Below are 21,245 nucleotides of genomic sequence, written 5' to 3'. Positions count from 1 at the left end.
CACATGTAAATACATTTTTATGTATGACATTAACAGTAGTTTATCACGGGTAATAGTTCTCTCAAAGCCATCTAAAGTACTAAGGCAATTGATAGGACGCTTTGTTTTCACAGGAATAGATGTTCCATACTGCTTTAGCTGAAGCTTAGACTTTAAACACTTTATAGTAGGATTAAGATATTTAAATTCACTTCTAGGAAGGAGTCCTATATTTTCCCTTTAGATTCAGTAAAGGAAGTACCATAGGAAGACGCCAGAAAAATAAGTTAGAGATTATTATTATTTTTTTAAATTATTGACAGTTTTATTGTCATTGTCTCTTACACCATCTGCATGTGAATAAGGATTTTCAGAACCTTCAAAAAAGCTGAAAGTGGGACATTTTTTAAAAATGCCATAGAATTACTAGGGAGTAATAAAAATAAATTACAGCATTGCAAAAAATGCATTTCACTTTGCCATAGAAGCTTTGCTATTCCATTCTATACACATTATTTTACATGTTTTACAATAGACATGGAAAATAAATTCACATGAACTAGGCAACACAATATACTAACCAAAGGCACTGCCAACAGTATTTTGCGCTTTAAGGAAGGGGCCCAATATGCCTGTCCTAGACACAGCTCAACTGACTGTTGAGACTTTGAGTTTCAGTACCTACCATTTCAAATGCCCCATATCTTTAAAAAAAAAAAACAAAGGAAACAGCCCTCCCCTTTGCAGGAGGTTTTCAGCAGCATTCACGGTAATTGCATAAGAAGCCATGCCTTCTACAAAATTTCAAAGACATGCTGGGTTCCAGGAATGGAAAAGGAGATAGTCACCAGAACTCTAATAGAAAACAACAGCAACAAGAAAGAAAAAAAAAAAAAAAAAGAAAAAAGATCTTTGCAACTTTTAGCCAGAAAGATAAGGGATTTAAAAACAAACATCTGGATCTTGCTTCTCAGAACCAATGGCGGTTTCTGCAGTTTTCTTGCTCTTGACTGAACAGAAGTATTTATACAGTGCTTTTAAGACTCGAAGCACTAGATAAATGTTATTTGAATACTTCACGAGTACATAGCAAAGTAGTAAGTCTTACAAACGGGCAGACAGCCCTAGAGCTGGAAAAGTGCTGCTCTATTTGGGCTGCTGCCATATTGTTAAAGGTCATCTGGGTAAAGATTACAGTACAGCTGGGAGGCCCTTCCTGCACTGCATGCCAGAGGCTGGAGCCCTGTTTGCAAACCCTTTTACACTACTGACTAAGATATAAGCTGGAACTAAGCTTGCACGAAGTGGCATTTATACAAACTGAGAGGCTTTACGTGATGCAGTTATGCTCCCTTACCATTTATAAACAAACATACTCAAGTATAAACCTGGAAAAAAAAAAGCCAAACAGTCACCTCGCAGAAAGCAATACAACCATTCCTCTTCTCCCTATGGACAAAAGCAGCCTCATCACAACAGTACTTCAGGTAACTGGGGGGAGCACTGACAAGGCGTCTTGACAAAAGCCCCTTCCAAATCTTCCTTAGCCCAAATGTAAAGTTTTCACACTTAAGGAAAAAAAAATAAAAGGCACTGAGGTAAATTTTAGACTCTTTCAAGTTGTCTCCATCACAACTGTTACCTAATAACCCGTTCCCTCCCTTCCCACTTCATGTAGGTGGGATTGCGACAGGGAGCTCACAGGGACACTTGGTTCATCAAGTCAGTATGAAACATTTCACATGCTCCAGCTCCTTTTAATGGTCTCTTCTCTTTTTACACTTGGTTGCTGTGTCCTGTGTAAACAGAGGGAAGACTGAACCTGGCTGTGTGCAATGTGCTCAGTGCAAAGCACTGAAAGTAAACATGGGGAAAATCATTTATCGGATTGGCATCCCTGTAGCATTCCTTGTACTTCAGTGATCAGGATCTCTGGTTCGAGTTGCAGCAGTAGCTGACACTCCAGCTACAGGATTTTATGAAGGATGGGGAGTGCACAAGCATTGGAGACACTGGGAGCACTGAGCAAGGGGGAAAGGCTTCCTCCTAGCTCCAAGTACAGAGCAAAACCTGGTAACCTTCCTGTGCATGCAGAAAGAGCACCGGTTGTGAGCGGGGAGGGAGGGAAGATGAGCACACTGTGGCCCAAGGAGGGAGAGCACGGCGTGGTACAGACTGGAGAGGTGGGAGCAGCACACAGAGGGTTTAGCAAGAGGAAGCATGGTACAAGAGGGTGGTGGGAGGAAAGCAGCTGAGGTTAATAGTTCCCTTATTCTTCCTGGTGCTAAGGATTTCTCGCACAGGCAGCCTGTGCTCATGGTACCACCTCCACTCCCTGGCCTCGGTCGAAGCTCCTCTCCCTTGGTGTCAGACCTGTTTGTAGCTCAGAAGGGGTTTGATTTGTGAAAGTTCTGAGCTTCCCTGGACTAGGCTGTTGGATATGTATTGCTAAGTGTTCTATACAGAACTGTCATCCCATGCCCACATCTTCACGCTTTTCAAACACTTTTTTAAAACATAGGTCCCAATTCCTACAGCATAGAAAACCAGTAAAATACAGGCTAACTTAACTAAGCATCAGGGATATTTGCTTTAATTCAAGTCTGTTTGCAAAACGAAATTAATTAGAATCGAAATGGATGACTTTTCCTGGAATTAATGTCACTAAGTTTCAGTAATACTTACTAAGAGACTGCTGGGGTGTTGCAGCTGCCATCGTGTCACGACTTTACATTTCACTGGCCGGCTGAGCCCTGAGCGAGTCTGTCTGGCAGGGGCTAGAGCTGCAACACCCACGTGATTTGGTGCAACAACCCCCTCCACTTCATCTGCTGCTTCCTGCGCTCTACTTAAGAAATGAGAACTCAGCCACACGGGCACACACAACGCAGCTGCAGCACCTCAGAACAAGAACAAGCAAGTTGCTGGTAGGAGCGTGAACAGCAAGTTTTACCCCGCTTAGAACAATTAGCCAGTAGATGTTCCTGTTGGGTTTAACATTCAGCATTTTCCACGAAGCTTCTTCATCTGATGGTACAACTGAAAAGCGAACCAGCAGCTGGGCTTGGTTTGTTGACGGCCACAGCTCTGAAACAGGCTTCCCGTTCTCTGACTGGCTCTGGTCCTGTGATAAGAGGTTTCAGAAGAAGAAAATACAGTATGTTCATTTTATGAGTGCTGTGTGCCAGTCCTTAATGGAAGGATGAATGGGGAAAGTGACCACTAGAAGGTGTCCTGAGAAGTGTCTTTTAATTTTAAAAATAACATCTAGCTTAGTCTGATTCCCAGTGCCTCCTGAGAAGTTAGCCAGGCTTGCCTCCGGCTTCTTTCAAGGTCTGTTGCAGTCTTTGTTTAAACTTCTCATACTTCCTTTGCACTTGCTGGATTTTGTCCTTCTCTTCTTTGTCCAGTATCATTAAGAAGTTTTGTAGCTCTGGGATAGAGAACGCGTCCCACTGCAGAATCAGCAAAACCAGAGAGAAAGTGAGCACACATGATTTACCTTATTACTTTTGTAGCTTTTCCTGCAACAAAGCTCTCAGCTGAGAGCTGAGATCCCTTAATAAACACTGCTTTGTGGCTCCTCAGCAGCCAGCATTGCTGCAGCACCTTCACCAGCTGCAGCCCAACCCCGTGGGCAGGGGAGGTCCTGCAGGATGCTGCGGCCACCAATGTCTGTGCTCATCCTGGTGGGGAGCTTTACTGCAGCCTAAAGCCAAATGTATTACCCAAGTGTCCTGGGCTTCTATTTAAATTAGTGGATTACTAATCACAGTGTTTAGCTAATCTAATTATTGAGGGTTAAATCTGGGACAGCACTGCGTGGTTCTGTAAATAGAGCATGGTTTGGCCATCAGAAGTGGTCTCAGGATTTTCACAGCTCTAGGTTGTTTTTTAAGATCAAAATTTAGGAGCAATAGATGACCAAAAGATATATATATATATATATATATATATATATATATTTTAAAGCAAGTCCATTCAGCTGATAACTCTGGAGAGCAGCTGGTATCAAACTCAGCATTTTAGGTGGTAAAACCAACAGCATTAGAGGGAGAGAAGCAACCACACACCAGCACTTCAGCCTGCACTGACTGCTGTAAATGTCTGGGGTCTGTCCCATTGCCCACTGTTAAACACTCACATAAAAAACAAGGCAAAGAGTCACAGACGTACCTCAACTTCCCCTGTTTCATTTTCCTTCAGCACAAAGCTGAGCACGTCTGTGTCGGGGCCAGCCAGCAGCCGGAGGTACAAGGGGTACTCGGTGAGAGGGAGCTTCTGGAAGAGAACTGCAATGGGAACAGACATCCACCATCAGCCTTCAGGTGCCAGGGCAGGAGTGAGCTCAGCAGGTTAATTTGGACTGGAGAAGTGGTTCATATTGCTCAGAAACATAGCAGAAGCAGCTGAGCATCCATCAGAGATCTATGACAATCTGTTCGGTCTTACATGACTTCAGCCCATTTCTGGTAATTAGTAATTCCCTGTTAATTTTAGCAGCATCACCTCTCGAGGAGGTCAGGCCATTTATCCATCTGAAATGCAGCCACAGCCCACCCACCACACCACTGAGCCCTGGAGGGATGCTTTCACCATGTTTCTGAATCACAACGTAGCAAGCAAAACCCATCAGCCCTCGGAAAGCTGGCGGCTCCGAGGGTGCAAACTCACCTTGCCCGTCCTTCCGCATCTCCTTGAAAAGTGCAAACTTCTGGGGATTATCCACCACCATGAATTTCTTCAGGAGCCCCTGGATCACCTCGCTCACCGTGGTGGTGCTGCTGATGTGCAGCTGCTTGATGGCGTCCAGCGGCAGGTAGAAGGACGTCCTCTTGTCCGTCATGTCCGCCAGGTTCACCTCCTTGAGGGCATCGTAAATGGACTGCGGCCGGATCCCTGCCGGCACCGTCACGGGGCGGCGCAGCTTCAAGTGCACTTTGATGAAGCCGGTGTACGTCCCGTCCTCATTCTGAAGCAAAGGACATGGCCGTGACTGACCAACGTGAGGTACCGGACAGACTGACGTGAGGTACCTGACTGACCGACAGCCATGAGGTACCACAGGGCCTTGCAGGCCAGGCCGAGCTCACCTCCTCCTTCCCCACCGCCCCTGAGGTGCTTTCTGCTGCTCAGCACTGCAATGGGTTTGAGGGTTTTTTAGCAATCGTGTAAAAAGTAACTAGTAATTTAGGGTTAGTCACCACTGACTTCCTCCTGTTCCTTCCACTCCGCGGTGACTCATCTCCTCCCATGTTTGAGCTATCGTCTCGTATTTAAAATCAACACTGCTACAAGTTAGTAATGGAAACCATTGTATGTCACTTGCAGTTGCACTTCAAGGAGGATTTGAAACCTCTGGGAAGGGCTCTACCCCCTCGTGTTCGATGGGATCTCACAAGTTCCCTCCCCACCTGTCTATGTGCCGTCACCTTGTGGTGCTGGGCAGTACGAAACCAAGTGATCCATGCCAGGAGCCAGGAGCCTGTGCTCCCACCAAAGGGGCTGCCAGCATGCATCGAGTCCCAGAACTGTGCTTGTACCAAGCTTCAAGGAAAGTACCTCAAGAGTAAGCATTTGGGTCCCAAATTACTCCTGTAAATTATGAGGGCTACAAAATCACTAGGCGAGACATTCCAGCAGAGCTCACTGTGCAGCTTTCACAAATAAAACTGTTCTAAGATTGACTATTTTAAATATTATTTTTATTATTATTATTATTATTTTTTTAGATGTTAGCAAGCACCAGGAAGTTACGTAGCTGCCATTCTTAGAAGTTCTAGAATTTAGTTCGTGCTTTATGAAGCTTTCCCCCCCACACTCCGTAAGATCATCTGAAGCCTGGTGGTACTCTGGTCTGTAAACCAGGCCACCTCCTGTCCTCCTCGCTACCTGTCCCAGGCTTTGCCTACAGGTGCTGATAAACAAGCTCGCCATCAAAGCTTCAAAATGCAACGCAACTACTGTGGTTCTTAGATCTCTGCTTAAAGAAGCATGGCGGTGGCAGATTAGAAAAGAATCTGTTTCTAGAAAGGCTGCGTGCCGCTAAACTCACTTCAGGACAGCTGCTGAACTGCAGCCGGAGTCCTGCCATGACTCATCCCCACCCTCCTCTGCAAGTCAATGGCAGCACATGTTGGCCAGAGATTACTGGGTGAATTTCCCCCCACTGAGATAGGGCAGAACAGTCAAAGAAAAAAAAAAAAAAAAAAAAAGAAAAAAGGGGGCAATCCAAGCAGCACAGAGCAGAAGAAAACACAGGTCAAGTGAGGAAGACATGAACAACTCTACAGCCACGAGCCCTCTGGCCTTGGAGGCTGCCTCAGGCTCAGTCCAGAGCCCTGAGAAATCAGCACCGGTCTTTCTGCATGCAGCCCAAACAGAGCAATACGTACCAGCTTCATCAACAAGCAGTTTGTAACTTTTGCATTATATTTTTCAATTTTCTTCTTGATCTCCTCAACGGTTGGAGGCTCAGGTTTTTCTTCTACTGTTTTCGTTACATTCTGAAAGGAGAGGAGACAGGCTTTAGCTGGCTGATATATGGAATAACCCCGCATCTGTTCAGCTCCTCTCTTGCTTGGGAAATGCACAAAGATGTCGCACAGCTCCTGAGCTCGTGCGAGCAGCGATGGCACAGGTAGAGATGGTTCCTATGGCCAAGAAGGTGAACGTGCAGGGATGGAAACATCCCTGCCCCAAATCACTCCTCTAGAGGAGCACCCATCAGTTGTCTGTCTATCTAACAGCCATTTCTGTAGAGCTGCAGAGGCTTTGCTGGTGGAGAGCCTTGCTACTAATTCCTCTTATAAGAGGACCAAAGTGTGAAAGCCGGGTCTTGTAAGGGATTAGAAACAGGGTCAGGCAGCGATTGTAGCAGAAGCCCCTGGTGAGCCTGGACCCTGCACAAAGCTCCTGCAGAGCTGCAGCAGCACAAAACGCCACATCCCTGCTCCCTGCAGAGCCTGGCCCTGACCAGGAGTTACAGCCTGGTAAAAGCTGGGTCTGACCGATAGACACTGACTGTCCCAGGCAGCTCTGTGCTCCCCCACACTGAGCTGCAGAAAGATGAATAAATGTTTTGGAAGCACTAACGATGGTTCCCCACCTCCTGGGGGGAAGCCTTACTGCTGCTGTACGGAGGGGGAAATGGAGGCACAGGGCAGTAACGACATCCCAGTACAAAGCAGGGCGCAGCAGGGTGAAGAATTCAGCCTCTAAAAGCTGCTTTCAAAAAAAGCCACCCGCACCTGCCGAGCATTTCTTTGCTGCTTGAGATGCAGCTGAAAAATCACATCCTATTTATAGCATTCCCCCGCGCTGCCGACCCGAGCCGGGCAGCCCCGCAGCAGCCTGCGGTGTTCCAGGAACGAGCTTTCAGCGGGCTCACCCAGGCAGAACCTGAAGTTAAACCTCTGCTGGATTCCTCCTCCAAGCGATGTGCTGCTATTGTCCAAAGCTTTGGAAATTACAGCTCAAAGCAATAAAAAAATAAAAGTCACATCAGCAGCAGGCCAAGCCAGCAGCATGACTAATAAGTTGCCCACCCCAAACCCAGCCACCACAGCCCAGCCCGTGTCAGAAGCTGTTCAGTGTCTGCCCGCGTGTGGGCTCGCCTGCAGGATGACGGCTGCTGCTCACCAAGGGTTTGGGGAGCTTCCTTTGGGAAGCAAAGCGACAGATTTGGCACGTTGGTGGGGTTAGCCTGTAGGCTGCGCGTGGAAATGCCACCAAGAGTAACAGGAGCACACAGCCCTGCCACGGAGAGGCGGCTCTCAGCCCCCCCAGACGCAGCCCAGCGTTTGGAGCGTTCAAGCAGGAGGGCAGCAGATGGGTTTGGGGATGCTGCCAGCAAAGAGCCTGCTGCTGCCAGCCCCGTGGGCGCCCAAGGTCCCCCAGGCTCTGCTGCAGAGCTGGGGGGCTCCTGAGGTGCTGGGAGCTGCGGGTGGCTTCCTGCAGCGATAGCGTTTGTAGCGGTCTGCAGCAAGAGCCCGGGCACTGCTCCCACCTTCCATATACCAAAACACCGCAGCACCAGCTGTAAAGGCCCACGAGCCACCTGAAAATGAAATGTCAGGACAAAATCCCACACGTGGAGCTGGGTGAGACAGTGCCCATGCGTGCCTGGCTCTGCTGAGGGAGCACAAGAGCCGATGACTGTCCCCAGATCCCACCGGGAAGCCACCAAGAAGGTGGCTGCACATCCAGGCAGGGCCTTTGCCTGCTCCCACCCCAAGCTGCGGGGTCTTCTGAGGCTTGGGGCTGTCCCCAGGTGCTGGAGCTGTGCCTGCACCACCAGCAAGGGGCAAGGAGGGGATGGAAACCCAGGGCACGAGGCTGAAGAGACAGGGCTGCTGTAACATCCCCGGCTCATGGGGCTTCAGGGGTCACCTCCCTGCATCCCATCCCCAGGTACTGCAATTACAAGCCTGAAGCAGGCTCTTTGGATAAAAATTTACCTTCAAAATAAACCCAGAGCAGCCTGCTGCAGAGCTCGTGGCTCTTACAACACAAAGATGGAAGCCAGGACTTAGACAAAATGAAACTCATGGAGCTAAACAAGGCCAGGAGTTCCCCAGCCACACAGGAAAGCCCAGAGGTGCCCACGGGTCTCCCTAGGGGAAAAAACCTGCTGCAAGGGCAGGGCTGAGCCCACCACAGAGCGGTCACAGAGCTCCTGCCTCGGGGTCTGCACCAGTTTGGGTGTCCCCACTGCTCGAGGGCCCTGCAAGCACATCCCAGGTCTGCAGCGGCTGTGAACAAGCCCGCGTGTGTCCTGGAAGATGCTCAGGGGCCGTATTTCACACCGCAAAGCTCTGCTGCCTCTCCATAAAACACCACCTTCCCCAGAGACAGGCTATGAATACATCGCAGCCCATGCAGCCTGGAACTGCGAGCAGCAATCCCATATTTTGTGTGGGCTTCCTCAGAAGTTCACGTTAACGGAGAGCAGAAAGCGTGAAGGGACGTGCTAGCGAGGCTGGAAAGGCTCAAAACGAAGACTTTAACCTCCAAAGGGAGAAAAAAGAGGGGGGAAAAAAGCAATTTGGGAGCAGAGCCCTGCTCCTCCCTGGCAGCCCCACTCTCCAGGATTTGGGGCTTTTCCCCCCCAGATGTGGACACAGAGGGAGGCACCGACCGCGGGGCTGCAGCCTGCCACACAAGCACACTGCACAGAAGCCAGCATCGCCCCGGGCTAGTCCTGGTATTTCTTTCAGGAGGAGAATTGAGCCCAGGACAAATGAAATTTCTTGATCGCAATCTGGCAAGATGGCTCCAGCCTCGGGACTTGGAGAGCCCCGAAGTCATTCAAGCAATTCTCTAAGGCAGATTTCACAATTTCTGCTTGAGGCTGGCAAACAAGAAACCTCCAAACACAGATCTCACAGATCGGTGGCAGTGACCCAGTGCAGGAACACTCACGTTGTCGTACGCTCTCCTCCTTGTTCACTGCCCAGCAGAGACCAAAGCAGGGCTTTGCTGCAGCAGCTAACAATCCCACATCAACACCCATTCATCATAAAGGCAATTTCAACTCCCCAATTTATCAAAAGACTCAGGCTTCACTGCAATCTATTGACTGTAAATAAATAGTTGCACACAGGTGTTTTGCTGACATGGGAGTCTATTAGAAAAGAGTAAAGGGTAGAGACTATCTGAAGTGGCATTAGGGAAAAAAATACAATCAAGAAGCTTCCTTTCCAGTTAAGAGATGTGCACTCGGAAGCCCTGAGCATGCAGCAGGCCAGTCCCGTGCCAGCAGAGCCCAGGACGGGATCCTTCTGTCTGCAAACAGCCTCGTAGCTGCTCTGACCACGCTGCATGCAGAGCCCGTGCATGCTGCACTTCACCCGTGGCACAAACACAACCCAGCGCAGACCAGCATCCCTCCAGACGTGCACAGCAAAAGCAAACGGATGGGCTGAGTCTGCCTCTGTCACTGCAATCCGCTCCTCTCCAGCAGGGTCAGTCCCTCCCCATGATGTTTCCAGCGGAGGAAATGAAGACGTGCCAGCAATTACAAGCCCTCGAGCAAGGCGCACGTGGATGCCAGCGGTTCCGTGCAGGGCACAGCCAGGACCACGGCTGCTCCCCAGGGCTCACAGCAGGCACAAGCTGGGCTGCTCTGTGCCCCAGGGAAAGGCACCTTCATGCCCTGCACCCACCAAGAAGCCAACGAGGAGCCAGCCTCCCGCAGCACTTCAGAGACAGGCATGAGAACACTCAAGCCCCAGTTAATTTCTCTTCTATGTGCTTGTGTTTGAGGCAAACCCACTTCACTCGCAGAAGAGGGAGCAGGAAGCCTGGCTCAAGACCACGGTGACGATGGCTCCGTTCGAGCACCACATCACATCCACCCTGCAGGTCTCACCGACAACCCCACAGCCAGACGCGCAGCACATCCTCCAGCTTCCCTCCCCTGCAGAACCAGAGCCCAGGAAAGCACACCCAGACAGTAACACTGCCCGTAAGCCACACGCCTCATCTACGGGTTTTGACCAACGCAGGCGTACGTCAAAATGTCCCCAGACCTCGGGGCCTGCCACACGCGAGAGCTCCCAGAGCAGCACCCTGTGCTCCAGGGGCTGCAGCCAAGCTCAGAGCACAGCCTCCAGCACCCAGCTGCCTCCCAACAACCCAACCTGCCCTGGGCAGGCTGGCCCCAAAGGGAGGATCACCCCCAGGGAAGTGGGCTCCAGCCCTTGGATGTCACAGACCCAAGGATTTACAAGATCAGTGTGCCACGGGGTGGGCCTTCTCCTTCCACACACAATTGTAATTGAAAAAAGAAAAAGGTTCAAATGGCCACGTTGCGTTCTCTTAGGGTCACTCACGTTCTAAGTCACCACACAGCTGGTACAGAATTAATTTGCTCTTGTTAAGCAAAGGGGGTTTAACCATGCCCACCGCAGCACAGCTCCAGTTGTGCAGAGCCACCGGCCCCGTGCAGCGCTGCCCTGCTGGGACACAGCTCGGAGATGTCCCTCAGGAACAGCACAGGGCTCCTGAGCCCCTCGTCCCCTTCCACGTCAGGTGTAAAAACCAACCCAGAAGCTACCACTGCCACTCCATTAGCATTTAAGAGGGCTAGAAAAGCAGCTGGGCCGATTCTTTTGCAACTGCTCTGATTTTAGAAGGAAGACTGCAGCGCGTTATGAAAGTCAGCTGGAGGAACACTGCAACAAGGCAGCACAGTGAAAAAAATCTTCACACAGAAAAGAAATCCTGGTGCTTCACCCCACCGACAGCACAGGAGCGATCCTACAGCAGCCCCGCCAGCTCGCCCTGCTCCTGCACACCCCACGCAGAGGCTGCAGCAGTCCCCGGGGAGGGCGGTCAAAGCCACGAGCTCCAGCCCAGTGAGGTGGGAGCGAGGCTTTGCCCTGGGCCCCTTGGGGACACGGTGACCGTGCGGTGGGACAGACACGGCCTGGAAGGAGTGCTGCTCCTTCCACCGAGCACTGAGGTCTGCTAGTTCACTCTGGTTTTGCAGAGTTTCTGGTGCAGAATATGCAATTCTGGCTGAAGGGAGAAAAACAGAAGCTAGTAACCATCAACCGTTGCCACATTTCCTGTTGTACCGGGACAGGATGAAACAAGCTGAGAACAAAACAACCTCCCCGTAACAACCCTGGTGGGTGCTGCTGAGCCCGTGGGGTCCAGGACAGAGCCTCGCTGGCCACCTGGGCATGGAGTGGCACAAAATGCCTGCACCCAGCCATGGTGCACCAAGACGCAGGCACAGGACTGAGCCCAGGGCACCTGCAGAAATGCAGAGAGATGAGCCCACGTCCTCCTCCTGCCATCACAGCATGCTGCAAACACGCTCCCCCCTCTATAACCAACATTATTCCTCAACTGTAAGAAATAACAGCGATTACAAGACAGGACTGGAGGTGATGCTCAGCAGGAGATGGGTTGCCCAGGCCAGGTGCCCTGGGAAGGGCGAGTTGGCCACGCCAGGCTCCCCTCCGCAATCCTGCACTTGTCTAATGAGCTGTGAGCTCATGACAGGCTGCTGCTGGGAGGTAAAACCCCACGGGCCACTGTGAGTGTGGTGATGTGCTCTCAGAAGAGGGATTCTAAGCCAAGACAGGCACCTACGAAGCCTTGGTGACCTTGAGTTATTGGTTCACGAGGACACCAGGAGAGAAATGCTCCACTTCCAGATAAAGAGCATCACTCCTGCTGCCACAAAGCAGCCTCGTGGGCACTGTCCCTGCCCGCTCGCTCCCCATTAATTTCTCCTCACCAGCTAATCAGTTAATGAATTGAAGAGCAGAAGTGTGGAGATGGATTTGGCCCATGTTCTTGGCAACATCCATCCTAACCGAAGGCAGGAGAGGCCAAGTCTTCCCTCTGTGTGCTCGGGCACGGCTCCATCCCCATTTAAATCAGTGCTGCAACAATTTGTGCTCCCCAAAATGCAGCCTGAGCTCTCAGCGGGGAGCTGTGACATCCCTGCAGCCCCCAGTGCCTCCCCCTGCACCAGACACAGACCGCAGCTTTCACTGCCTGTGCCAAGTTCAAACAACGCTGCTGTTTCCTGTGGGGCTCAAAGGAAGAGGCTGAAGATGCAGGAGCATCTAGAGAAGAGGAAAAGGCTCGCTGCTGTGTTTTGGAGGTTAGAAGCGAGCAACGGGCTCGGTGTGTTGATTGCCATGGAGATTTTGCTAAGAAACTGCTGTTCTGCCACCTCTCTGCTCGCCAGCGAGCACCCGATGGGGAGCCCAGCTCAGCAGGGTCAGGGCACCCCCGGCATCCCCAGAGAGCAGCCCGAGGAGACCCCAGCCCACATCAGGACAGATCCAAGGCATCTGCCAGGTCTCAGCAGACCTCTGGGAACCGACCACAGCCACTCGGGGGCCAGACCAGCCCTTCCCTTTAACTTCTAGTTAAACAGGATGCTCCCAACACCATCAGCTAACATCCACCTGGTGCAATCAACCCACACAGGAGGGACAAGAGGGGTGTGCTGCCCAGAGCCACCACGGATGGGAAGCAGCACAGCTCATCCCATGGCCCTGCTCCACCACCAGCACGAGGGCTGCTGGCAGCAGTGCACGGGCAACCCGAGCTGCTGCTTCCATTATGTGGATGAGCTTCACTTCTCCTCCCCCCATCGGTCTCTTTTCAGAAGGCTGTACTGTAGGTTATCATTTTTTCCTCCAAAATTTGAGTAGTCCTAGAGCAGCAGTGATTTGGCATCCTTGCCATCTTGTGTTTTCTCACCTTGGCCAAACCTGCCCCTTTCCCTCTGTAAGCTGTTGATGCAGGGCCCGAGCAGGGCTTTTGCAGAGCGCTGAGCAATTGTGCTTCAGGCAGCAGCCACCAAAACCACTCAGCTGAGGAGGCAGGAAAATGCCAAGCAATAGATCTCCAGGGATGAAGTCACACTTGGAGATCCAAGATGGTTGTTTGCTAGCGGAGAGTGATTGCACTGGTGGTTCTGAAAATTAAAAGGAATTACAAAATTCCTAGAAAGAGGCTTTGCAGACTAATCCGGTTATTTGAACCAAGAAAATAATTTCTCTAATCATAGTGATCAAACTCCACTTTTTCCCCCCTGTTTAACGGCAGGAGGCCACTCTGCCCCCTCCTGCCCCACATAAAACATTTCCTCTCCAGAGTCCTCTGAGCCTTTCCCATCCTGCACCCCTAAGTTACCCGTGCTCAGCTAATTCCTGCCCAGTTCAGGGCTCTGTGGGCACACTGCACATCCTGGGCTTGGGAACGATTCCCAGGCATCTAAGGACGGACGTTGCCATTCCCAAAGACACCCAGCCTGGCAATCAAGTTTGGGTCCAGAGGGCATCCGCTGCAGGTGGCCACAAGCAGGTTTTGTACTGGTGGCTGAAACACGATGCTGCTGTTCCTGCACTGGCTGTGGCCATGGAAACAGTCCACATTCAGTGAAATTGCTCAAGAAAGGCAAGATAAGGATTAAAAATGAGGGGACAGAGTGATGCAAGGCCCCTGGGAGATGTCCACCTGTGCTTGGGCCTGCATCCAGCACAACCTCTCGGAGCCAGCTCCTGTGCCTCCCACCCCCAGCAAGTCACAAAGCCCCAAACCTTCCTCTACCAAGACCCGAGGACAGTTTCCACCCCTAGCTGGAGAAATGCTCGGGACCCTCCTCACCCAGCCCCATTGCGCAACATCTGCTTGAGCAGCAAGCTGTGAGTTTTTCATGCACAGGAACCATTTCCTCCCCGTAACACCAAAGCCCCAGCAGGCTCCATCTTCCCCAGCAGCCCACGCCGACCACATCCAGCCGAGGAGCTCAGCAAGAAGGCACCGCAGATCCCCAGCACCCCTCCGAGGGAGATGTCCCGAGCCCAAGGCAGGGTGGTGCTGGAGGAGCTGCAGTGCCCGGGCTCGCTAAGAGCAGCGTTAACCAGCGCTGGGTGCAGCCCATCTCGTACCAACATCACAATCTTTTACATCTCCTCCACAAATGAATCATCAAATGACATTTAAAACCCAGCAGTACGTGTCGGTTAATCATAGCGAGAGGGAGCTGGTGGCTGAGACGGAATATCCCACGTTAAACCCGAGGGAAAATTTCTTCAAAGTGAAAAATAAAATTCCCAGTTGGTTGAAACCCAGCCCCAGGCTGAGAGCCCTGCAGGGATAAGGGCCCAGGTCACGGCCACGGCCCCACAGAAAGGCGAAACCCACAGCACCTGCTGAGGGCTGGAACTTTGCAGCCTCAGCCGGGCAAATATAGCAGAGCCCGGACAGGAGCATTTCAGCACTGCTGATTTAGGGGGGTCTGTGCATCCCCAAGCTCTCCCCAAGCCCTCTCGACACCCCCCGGTGCTGCTCCCCAGCAGATCTCATCTCGCAGCCCTTCAGGGTGCTTTTCCTGAGCAAAACCCCCACTTCCGCAGCGGCTTCTCTCTCCTTCTCCTTTTATGCTCAGTTCTGGTCGGGGCAAAGTTTACGCCGGGGATGTTTCTTTTTAAACAAACACTGAAACACAAAGCAGCTTCGTGCATTTTCTGCGTTACTGTTATTACAAAAATCTTGTCCTGGGGCCACACGCTGCCCAGCCAAGCGCCCTCTCCATCTCCAAGGCAGGCACACACACACTTGTACACCCAGGGACGGACCAGATTCACCCCCCCGTTAACAAGTTTGCGGACAGATTTGGTCCTGAAACTTCCCCATCTCACTGCCCACCCGACAGGTACAATACACGCAGACAGCGGGTATTTTGTGGGGCCAGATTGTGGATTTCTGTCAAGGACACTGACCCCTGGACAGCAGCTGCCAGCTCGCAGGGCTGCTGCCTGCCCCCCTAAAGCTGAAAATCCCATTTGGAGTCAGCTCCTCCTCCGTGGACCCTCTGGGAAGGGGGGCGAGCTGGTATGCAAGAGATGGCTGCAAAATCCTGCAGCAGAGCTCTGCTTCCCCAGCGAGGCAGCGAGCCTGCAGAAGGCAGGTAGAGCCCCCCCAGACCACGCTGCTCCTGACCCCACAGCAAGGGAGTCCTGGCAGCACCTGCAGACCGCCGTGCACGGCCACCGGCAGCCACCTCCAGCCCCGCACAGCGGCTTTCGAGCTGTTACCTTGGCAGGGACCTTGCACGGCGTGCTCCGGAAGAAAGAGGTTTTCGCTGTGAAAAAGCAATCCTCGAGGTCTTCGTCCAAGCTGCAGTACCCGCTGCTCATGCTGCCGCCGATGGTCATCGAAGGCGAGCAGAGGCGAGAGGCCAAGCGACCACCGGCGGCCCCGCAGCGAGCCGCGCTCACATCCTGGGCTCGCCGGCGCTCAGCTGCAACGGCTCCTTCTGCTCATCCTCCGGAGCCGCCGCAGCTATTTCGCTACCAGGCAGCCGCGCCGGGTAACCCTTCCCTCTCCTCCTCCTCCTCCTCCACCCGCCTCCCCGCGCAGCATGGAGGGCAGCGCTGCCGGATCGCTCCCGCTCTTCGCCCCCGAGCTCGCTCGGCGCCCGCGGGCTGGCCTCTGGGGCACCCGCGCAGCATCGCCTCCCCCTTCCTGCTGCGCAGCCCTGCCGCTTCCTCTTGCAAGATTTCTCACCCTGCACGCAGGGACGAGGTGCTGGGCTCGGCCCCGGGTTCCCCCCAAAGCCCCCCGCGTGGCTGCTGCCCAAAATCCCACCGCCGCCACGGGCTGGCTTCTTGCTCCTGCCGTTAGCGCATCCCCAGGAGCTGCATCTGCTGGGAACCAAGCCCAGCCTGGACCAAGCCTGAAGGATCTCGAGGAGCTGTGCGGCCCCAAAAGGTGGTGGGGAAAAGGGGCTTGGTGAGGATGTAGCCCCAAACCCTCCCCAGGGGTGCCAGGAGCCCCGGGCAGTGCAGGAGGCAGCGGGTGCCCCCCTGCTGGGTCTGGGGAGCAGCGATTGCAGCAGAGCCTCCCCCAGCTGGGGCAGGATCACTTGCAAGCCAGGAAAATGCCACCTCAACCCCATTCACATAAGTCCTCACTGCAGAGGGATGAAAACACAGTGGGGGGCTCAGGAAGAGCCCCCCAAGCACCAGCAGCATCCCTGCTCCCCGTCAGAAACTCAGCCTGGCCCCTGCTCAGCGCTGCCTCCTCCATCCTCTGCTCCCCTGGGCTGGAGCAAGGGGACTCCTGCCTGCTTTGTGGCTCTTCGAGCTATAAATATTTAAGAACTTCACAGGCAGAGAACACATTTTCCTTCTCCTCCACAACCCCGTTCCTGAGGTTTGTGAGAGTCCTTTCCTGCATGGCAGCAAAGGAAGCTGCAGCCGACCCCAGCGCACAGCCCCACGCTCCCCCCTGGCAGCACACACCCCATTCAGTTCCCTCTGCAGACCTCACAGTCAGGTTAATCCCAGGTGAAACCCCATGAATACAGTGCTTGGCAGCAGCCAAAGCAGCATCATAATTATTTCAGAAAGGAAAAGGGAACAAGGCCTGAAGGTACTGTGCCACTGAATAAAGCCATCCCAGGCACACACTGCAATACTTCATGCAAGACCTGGCCAACCCACCCAAGGATGAATTAAAAATGACAGGAGGTGCAGGGAAGGGCAGCACAGACCAGAGGTACAACGAGGTTTCCATTCCTGGAGCCAGCCTAGGTCAGGAAAGAAGGAACCAGAGAGAGCACAGACATGATGGAGCACTGTAAAATCATGGGAGATGTTTACATTAATAACATAAGTTCCAATCCCCCAAAAAGAGCACTCTCCCATGCCTTCCCTGAACTCATCGCCAGGTGTTCTGCCCGGTGGATGTGGATGTACAAAGGTTCAGCAGAAAAAGCTCCCGGAGGTTGGGATGCAGCCCCCAGGAGACCCCAGCACATGCCCACAGAAGGCCCTGGAGCAGCCCACCAGACAAGGCCCCGCTGTGCCCAGGTGGCTGCTCTCCTGTTGAGTCCTTCCCGTCCCTTTCAAGGCACAATTCCCATCACCAACAGCTATTTTTACACCACGCCGGCGAGCCCAGGGAGCTGGCAGGCAGGAGCCTTGGCTCTAGTCCCCGGCTCGAGTAGCTGCAGTAGGACCATCAGCAAACCACCCCTGTACAGCGGGGCCACCACTCTCCCCATCAGCTCACGGGGACCCTTCAGCTGCTCTGCAAGGGCTCCCAGATCCTTGCACAAACCCCATCCATCCACTCATGGAGCCTCTTCCCCTCCTGAGAGGCTGCAGACGGCATTTCTCACCCTTCCACCCGTATCCGTCAGCTGAAGGACTTGAATTGCTACGAGGCTTTGAGAGCTCCGCACCCCAAGCCAGCAACATGAATACAAAACGGGATGTCAGCACGAGCCGTGCAGCAGGACGCAACATCTGCATCTCAAAGGAGAAGGCACGAATCCAAACGGCATATTTACAAGGCAACTTGTAACACTGCGAAAAAAATCAGCTGTCCTCTTAGCAACGTGCATCCTTCTGCAGTGGCACCCAGCTCCACCAGGCTATATTTAGCAGAGCAAGAGGCTTACATCGAGCGTGCACGGCATGGGCAGAAAGTGAGCACTGTGCCCATACGGGGTGTAGGGGTCAGGTCCCCACTGAAGCCTCAGCCCTGAGTGTTTTGGGGTGAAAACAGAAGAACGAGCTGCAGCAGCAGCTGTGCAGGTGGAGCGGTCACTGCTGGCACTGCTGCCCCATGCAAAGCTTCCCCGAGCAGCCTCGGTTTTGCCACCACAGCCCACTGCCTGGGAGGTCGCCACCATTAAAAAAGTAAAATAAAATCTGATTTTGACCCTTCTGTCCAGCGCCAGTCTGCACTCGAGCCCACCTGCAGAACAAACCAGCGCCTGGGTGCAGAACTCTGCGCAGACCGAGGGCCACAGTCCTGGTGCTGAGCCCAGCGGGGCTTTGCCAGCTCCAGGAGTCTGGATTGCACCCAGGGAGACTAATCGGGGACCCGAACGTAACGCTCTCTTAAGTACTTTGCTGGATCAAAGCCCAAATTCTTAATGCCTGGTATTACACGGCAGCGGGACTTAACTGCGTGCGATTAAAGCAGCTAGCTCCCCGACGCTTCTGGTTTGCTTACACTTGTAATGCTATTTACTGACTCCCAACTACACCACCTCTTAATTGAAGTTTCCCGTGTTTCCAGAGGCCAATCCCCTTTTCTTCCCTTGGTGTATTACGGCACCCTCTTAGTCTTTCTGAAATACCGACACCATTTCCCCTTCACCTTTCCGTTTTCAAGCAGCAAGAACTACCTGGCCAACAGCAGCACAGCAGGAACGGGGCTGGGTACTCCCCTTATGGGCCCAGGTCGTGAAAATCCGAATACCCACCTTTCTTCCCAAATCCCACCCCGTTAAGGTGTCCAAGCCTAAAAGGCGTAAGGGACACAGGCACTGCTGGTCCCTGGTCAACTTCTTAAAACCGCAAACAAGAACAGATTTACCGCTGTGATTTACTCCCGTCTGGCCCCAAACAGACCCCGGGCAGTGCAGCCTTTCCTGGGACAGGGAATGCCCACCCAGGGCAGGCGTACGTACAGCCTGCAGCTGGAATCGGAGGGACTTTTGCTCCCCAGGCGCGTGGGGGGATGACACCAGGGTCACATCAGTGACAAACCGCTGCGAGGCACAGGTCCCACGTTCATTATCAGAGCCATCAGTAACCCCGGCTGCCCTCATCACCCTGAAGAAACACCTCTTCCTAGTTTTTCTAAAAATTAAGCCTTTTTTTTTTTTTTTAATGTTGCTGGGGGAAACCCACTGACATTTGAGGGAGATGTAAGCAAACAGCTACAGCTTCACGCCCTTCTTCAAATAACTCAGGGACAGCCCCTCCAGCGCCGGCAGCTCCCAGCAGCACCACGCTCAGGCGCAGCGCAGCATTTACATGCAGCCCGTGCCAAAAATACCCAAACCACCTTGTTAATTGGGTTTCCTCCAGATTTTTTTTGACACCACATAAAGCCAGCTGTTGAAGCAGCCATGTGCTGCTGTGCTGCCTGGTTTAGCAGCAGTGGATTATGTGAGCAAAAGCAAGGAGAGCTGCCCGTGTCCGACCCTGTCCCTCCCCGTGCACATCAGACCCAATTCGGGCAGGTTTTAACCTGCCTGTGACAAAACCTCCCCCGTCAAACCCTTTGGGAGCAAGAAACAGGTCTCAGAGAGATGGGGTTGAGCATCACAAGGCGACCACCACCCCGGGGACCCCGGCGTACCTGGCTGCAGGGAGGCGCGAGGGTGCTCTCAGGTGAGAGCTGCCCGGGGCCGGGCCGGCGGCAGTCCAGCTGGATGAGGCTGTGGCACTGCGGGTGGCACGTGTACCTGCAGTCTGCAGAGAGAGGAGAGCACAGTGAGCACCCACACTGTGATGGGGGGGAGACAGGGACCCCCGGGGCAGGGTCTCCAAGCTGTAGATGTGGGTAAGCAGCAGCAAAGCCTGTCTGCAAAGACTGCTCCTGTGCTCCTTCCCCTGGGAACCTCATGCTATGATGCTCTGGCATGGACAAAGCTCCCACCTCGTGTCCTGCTGCCTTTCCCCCACCTGCTGGGGCACCAACACAGACGCAGGGATGTGTCCAAGCCCCACCAGACCCACACGGCCTCGTGCCCCTTCCCCGCTGAGCTCCTGGGGAACATCACAGCACCAGCAGCAAAGCTTGGCCACAAGGAAAAGGATGCTCAATTCTCCAGCATCAAGGGGAAAACCACCCTGATACCAGACAGAAGTCAGACTACATCAGGTCACCTGCTGTGAACACTTTTGGGGGGGTTGCAGTGACCGAGGCATGGATTTACCATCAGAGTGCCCCAAAACCAGGATGCAGGTGGTGGCCGTGACCTCCAAGCCCCCGGCAGGCTGCCCTGGAGCAGCCAGGCGTTGGTACAACACATTTGCTTTGGCTGCTGCCCCGTCCTGCTGCGGGACATTAACTAGTTCCAGGCAGGGATTCCACGGAGAGCCCTGGGATCCCCTCCTGGGCCATGCACCTTGCTCTGCCTTGGGCACGGCCAGCACCTCCTGTCTGACACGGCAGCAGTCAGCTCCCCCCAGGGTTTTCCCCCAAAATCCAGACTCCTCCATTCTCCCCTGGGAGCAGCCACCAAACTCCTTCTGCTTTAACAGCCCTCCCAACCCGTTTAATGTTTAACTGCCCTACAAATGCCATTACAGCAACTTCTTACACTATCCAAAATTCCAGCGCGGTCACTGACCTGAAAAATAAAATAAAAAATCCCCCCAAAACAAGGCAAAAGAGTTGACACAGCAGAAGGAGACGGGACTTTGGATGCTCCAGGGTGCACCAAAAGCACGCCTTGCACTCACTGCTGCAGTGCAGCAACCACAAGCAGCGACACCGCCGCGGCTGAGCAGGATCCCTGCTGCCCCCAGCACGTGCCCGACACGAGCCCAGCAGCACGGCGTCCCCAGGGACCTCAGAGCCCCCACGGCAGCCAGCAGCTCATTGAAAAGCAGCCCTGGCTCCCCCCATCCCTCCTGCTGCCTCTGCAGCACCGCGTGGTGGCTCGGTGCCGTTTTTTGCTATTTATTTTCACGCTGCTCTGAATCAGTTGGAAATCTATAGATATTTCACTAACGCCAGTGGCGTCGTTTGGTATCTCCATGGAAATAGGCTGGCACTCCAGCAAGATGGGCTCAGGGCAACTCACGGCCCTGGGGTGGAGGAAAGCTGGGGCTCCTGCAGCACGGGGACAGGAGCCGTGCCCCGCGGGGAGCAGGGCACTGCAGGGACTGGAGACGTCCCCCAGGGCTCTCCCAGAAGAGCCAGCACACCTTGAAGCAGGAGATTCATTTACTGCTGTGAATTTCACATCATCA

At 53.3% G+C, this 21,245-nt stretch overlaps 1 protein-coding gene across 1 annotated transcript; it reads right to left on the bottom strand.

The window, feature by feature from the left end:
* Positions 1–3,281: 3,281 nt before the first annotated feature.
* On the bottom strand, positions 3,282–15,693 carry RASSF5 (Ras association domain family member 5; the record flags this gene model as incomplete). Its single annotated transcript, XM_084301829.1, has 5 exons — positions 15,555–15,693; positions 6,375–6,485; positions 4,654–4,951; positions 4,156–4,271; positions 3,282–3,434 (listed from the first exon to the last, which is right to left on the bottom strand). Exons 1-5 carry the CDS (start codon positions 15,672–15,674, stop codon positions 3,282–3,284), a joined length of 798 nt encoding a protein of 265 aa, XP_084157955.1. The 5' UTR covers positions 15,675–15,693.
* Positions 15,694–21,245: the final 5,552 nt, after the last annotated feature.

Source organism: Netta rufina (genome assembly GCF_964035555.1).
Source record: "Netta rufina genome assembly, chromosome: 26".
Taxonomy (NCBI): domain Eukaryota; kingdom Metazoa; phylum Chordata; class Aves; order Anseriformes; family Anatidae; genus Netta; species Netta rufina.
Note: the sequence above shows the minus strand (reverse complement) of the source record. Positions and strands in the feature narration are given on the sequence as shown.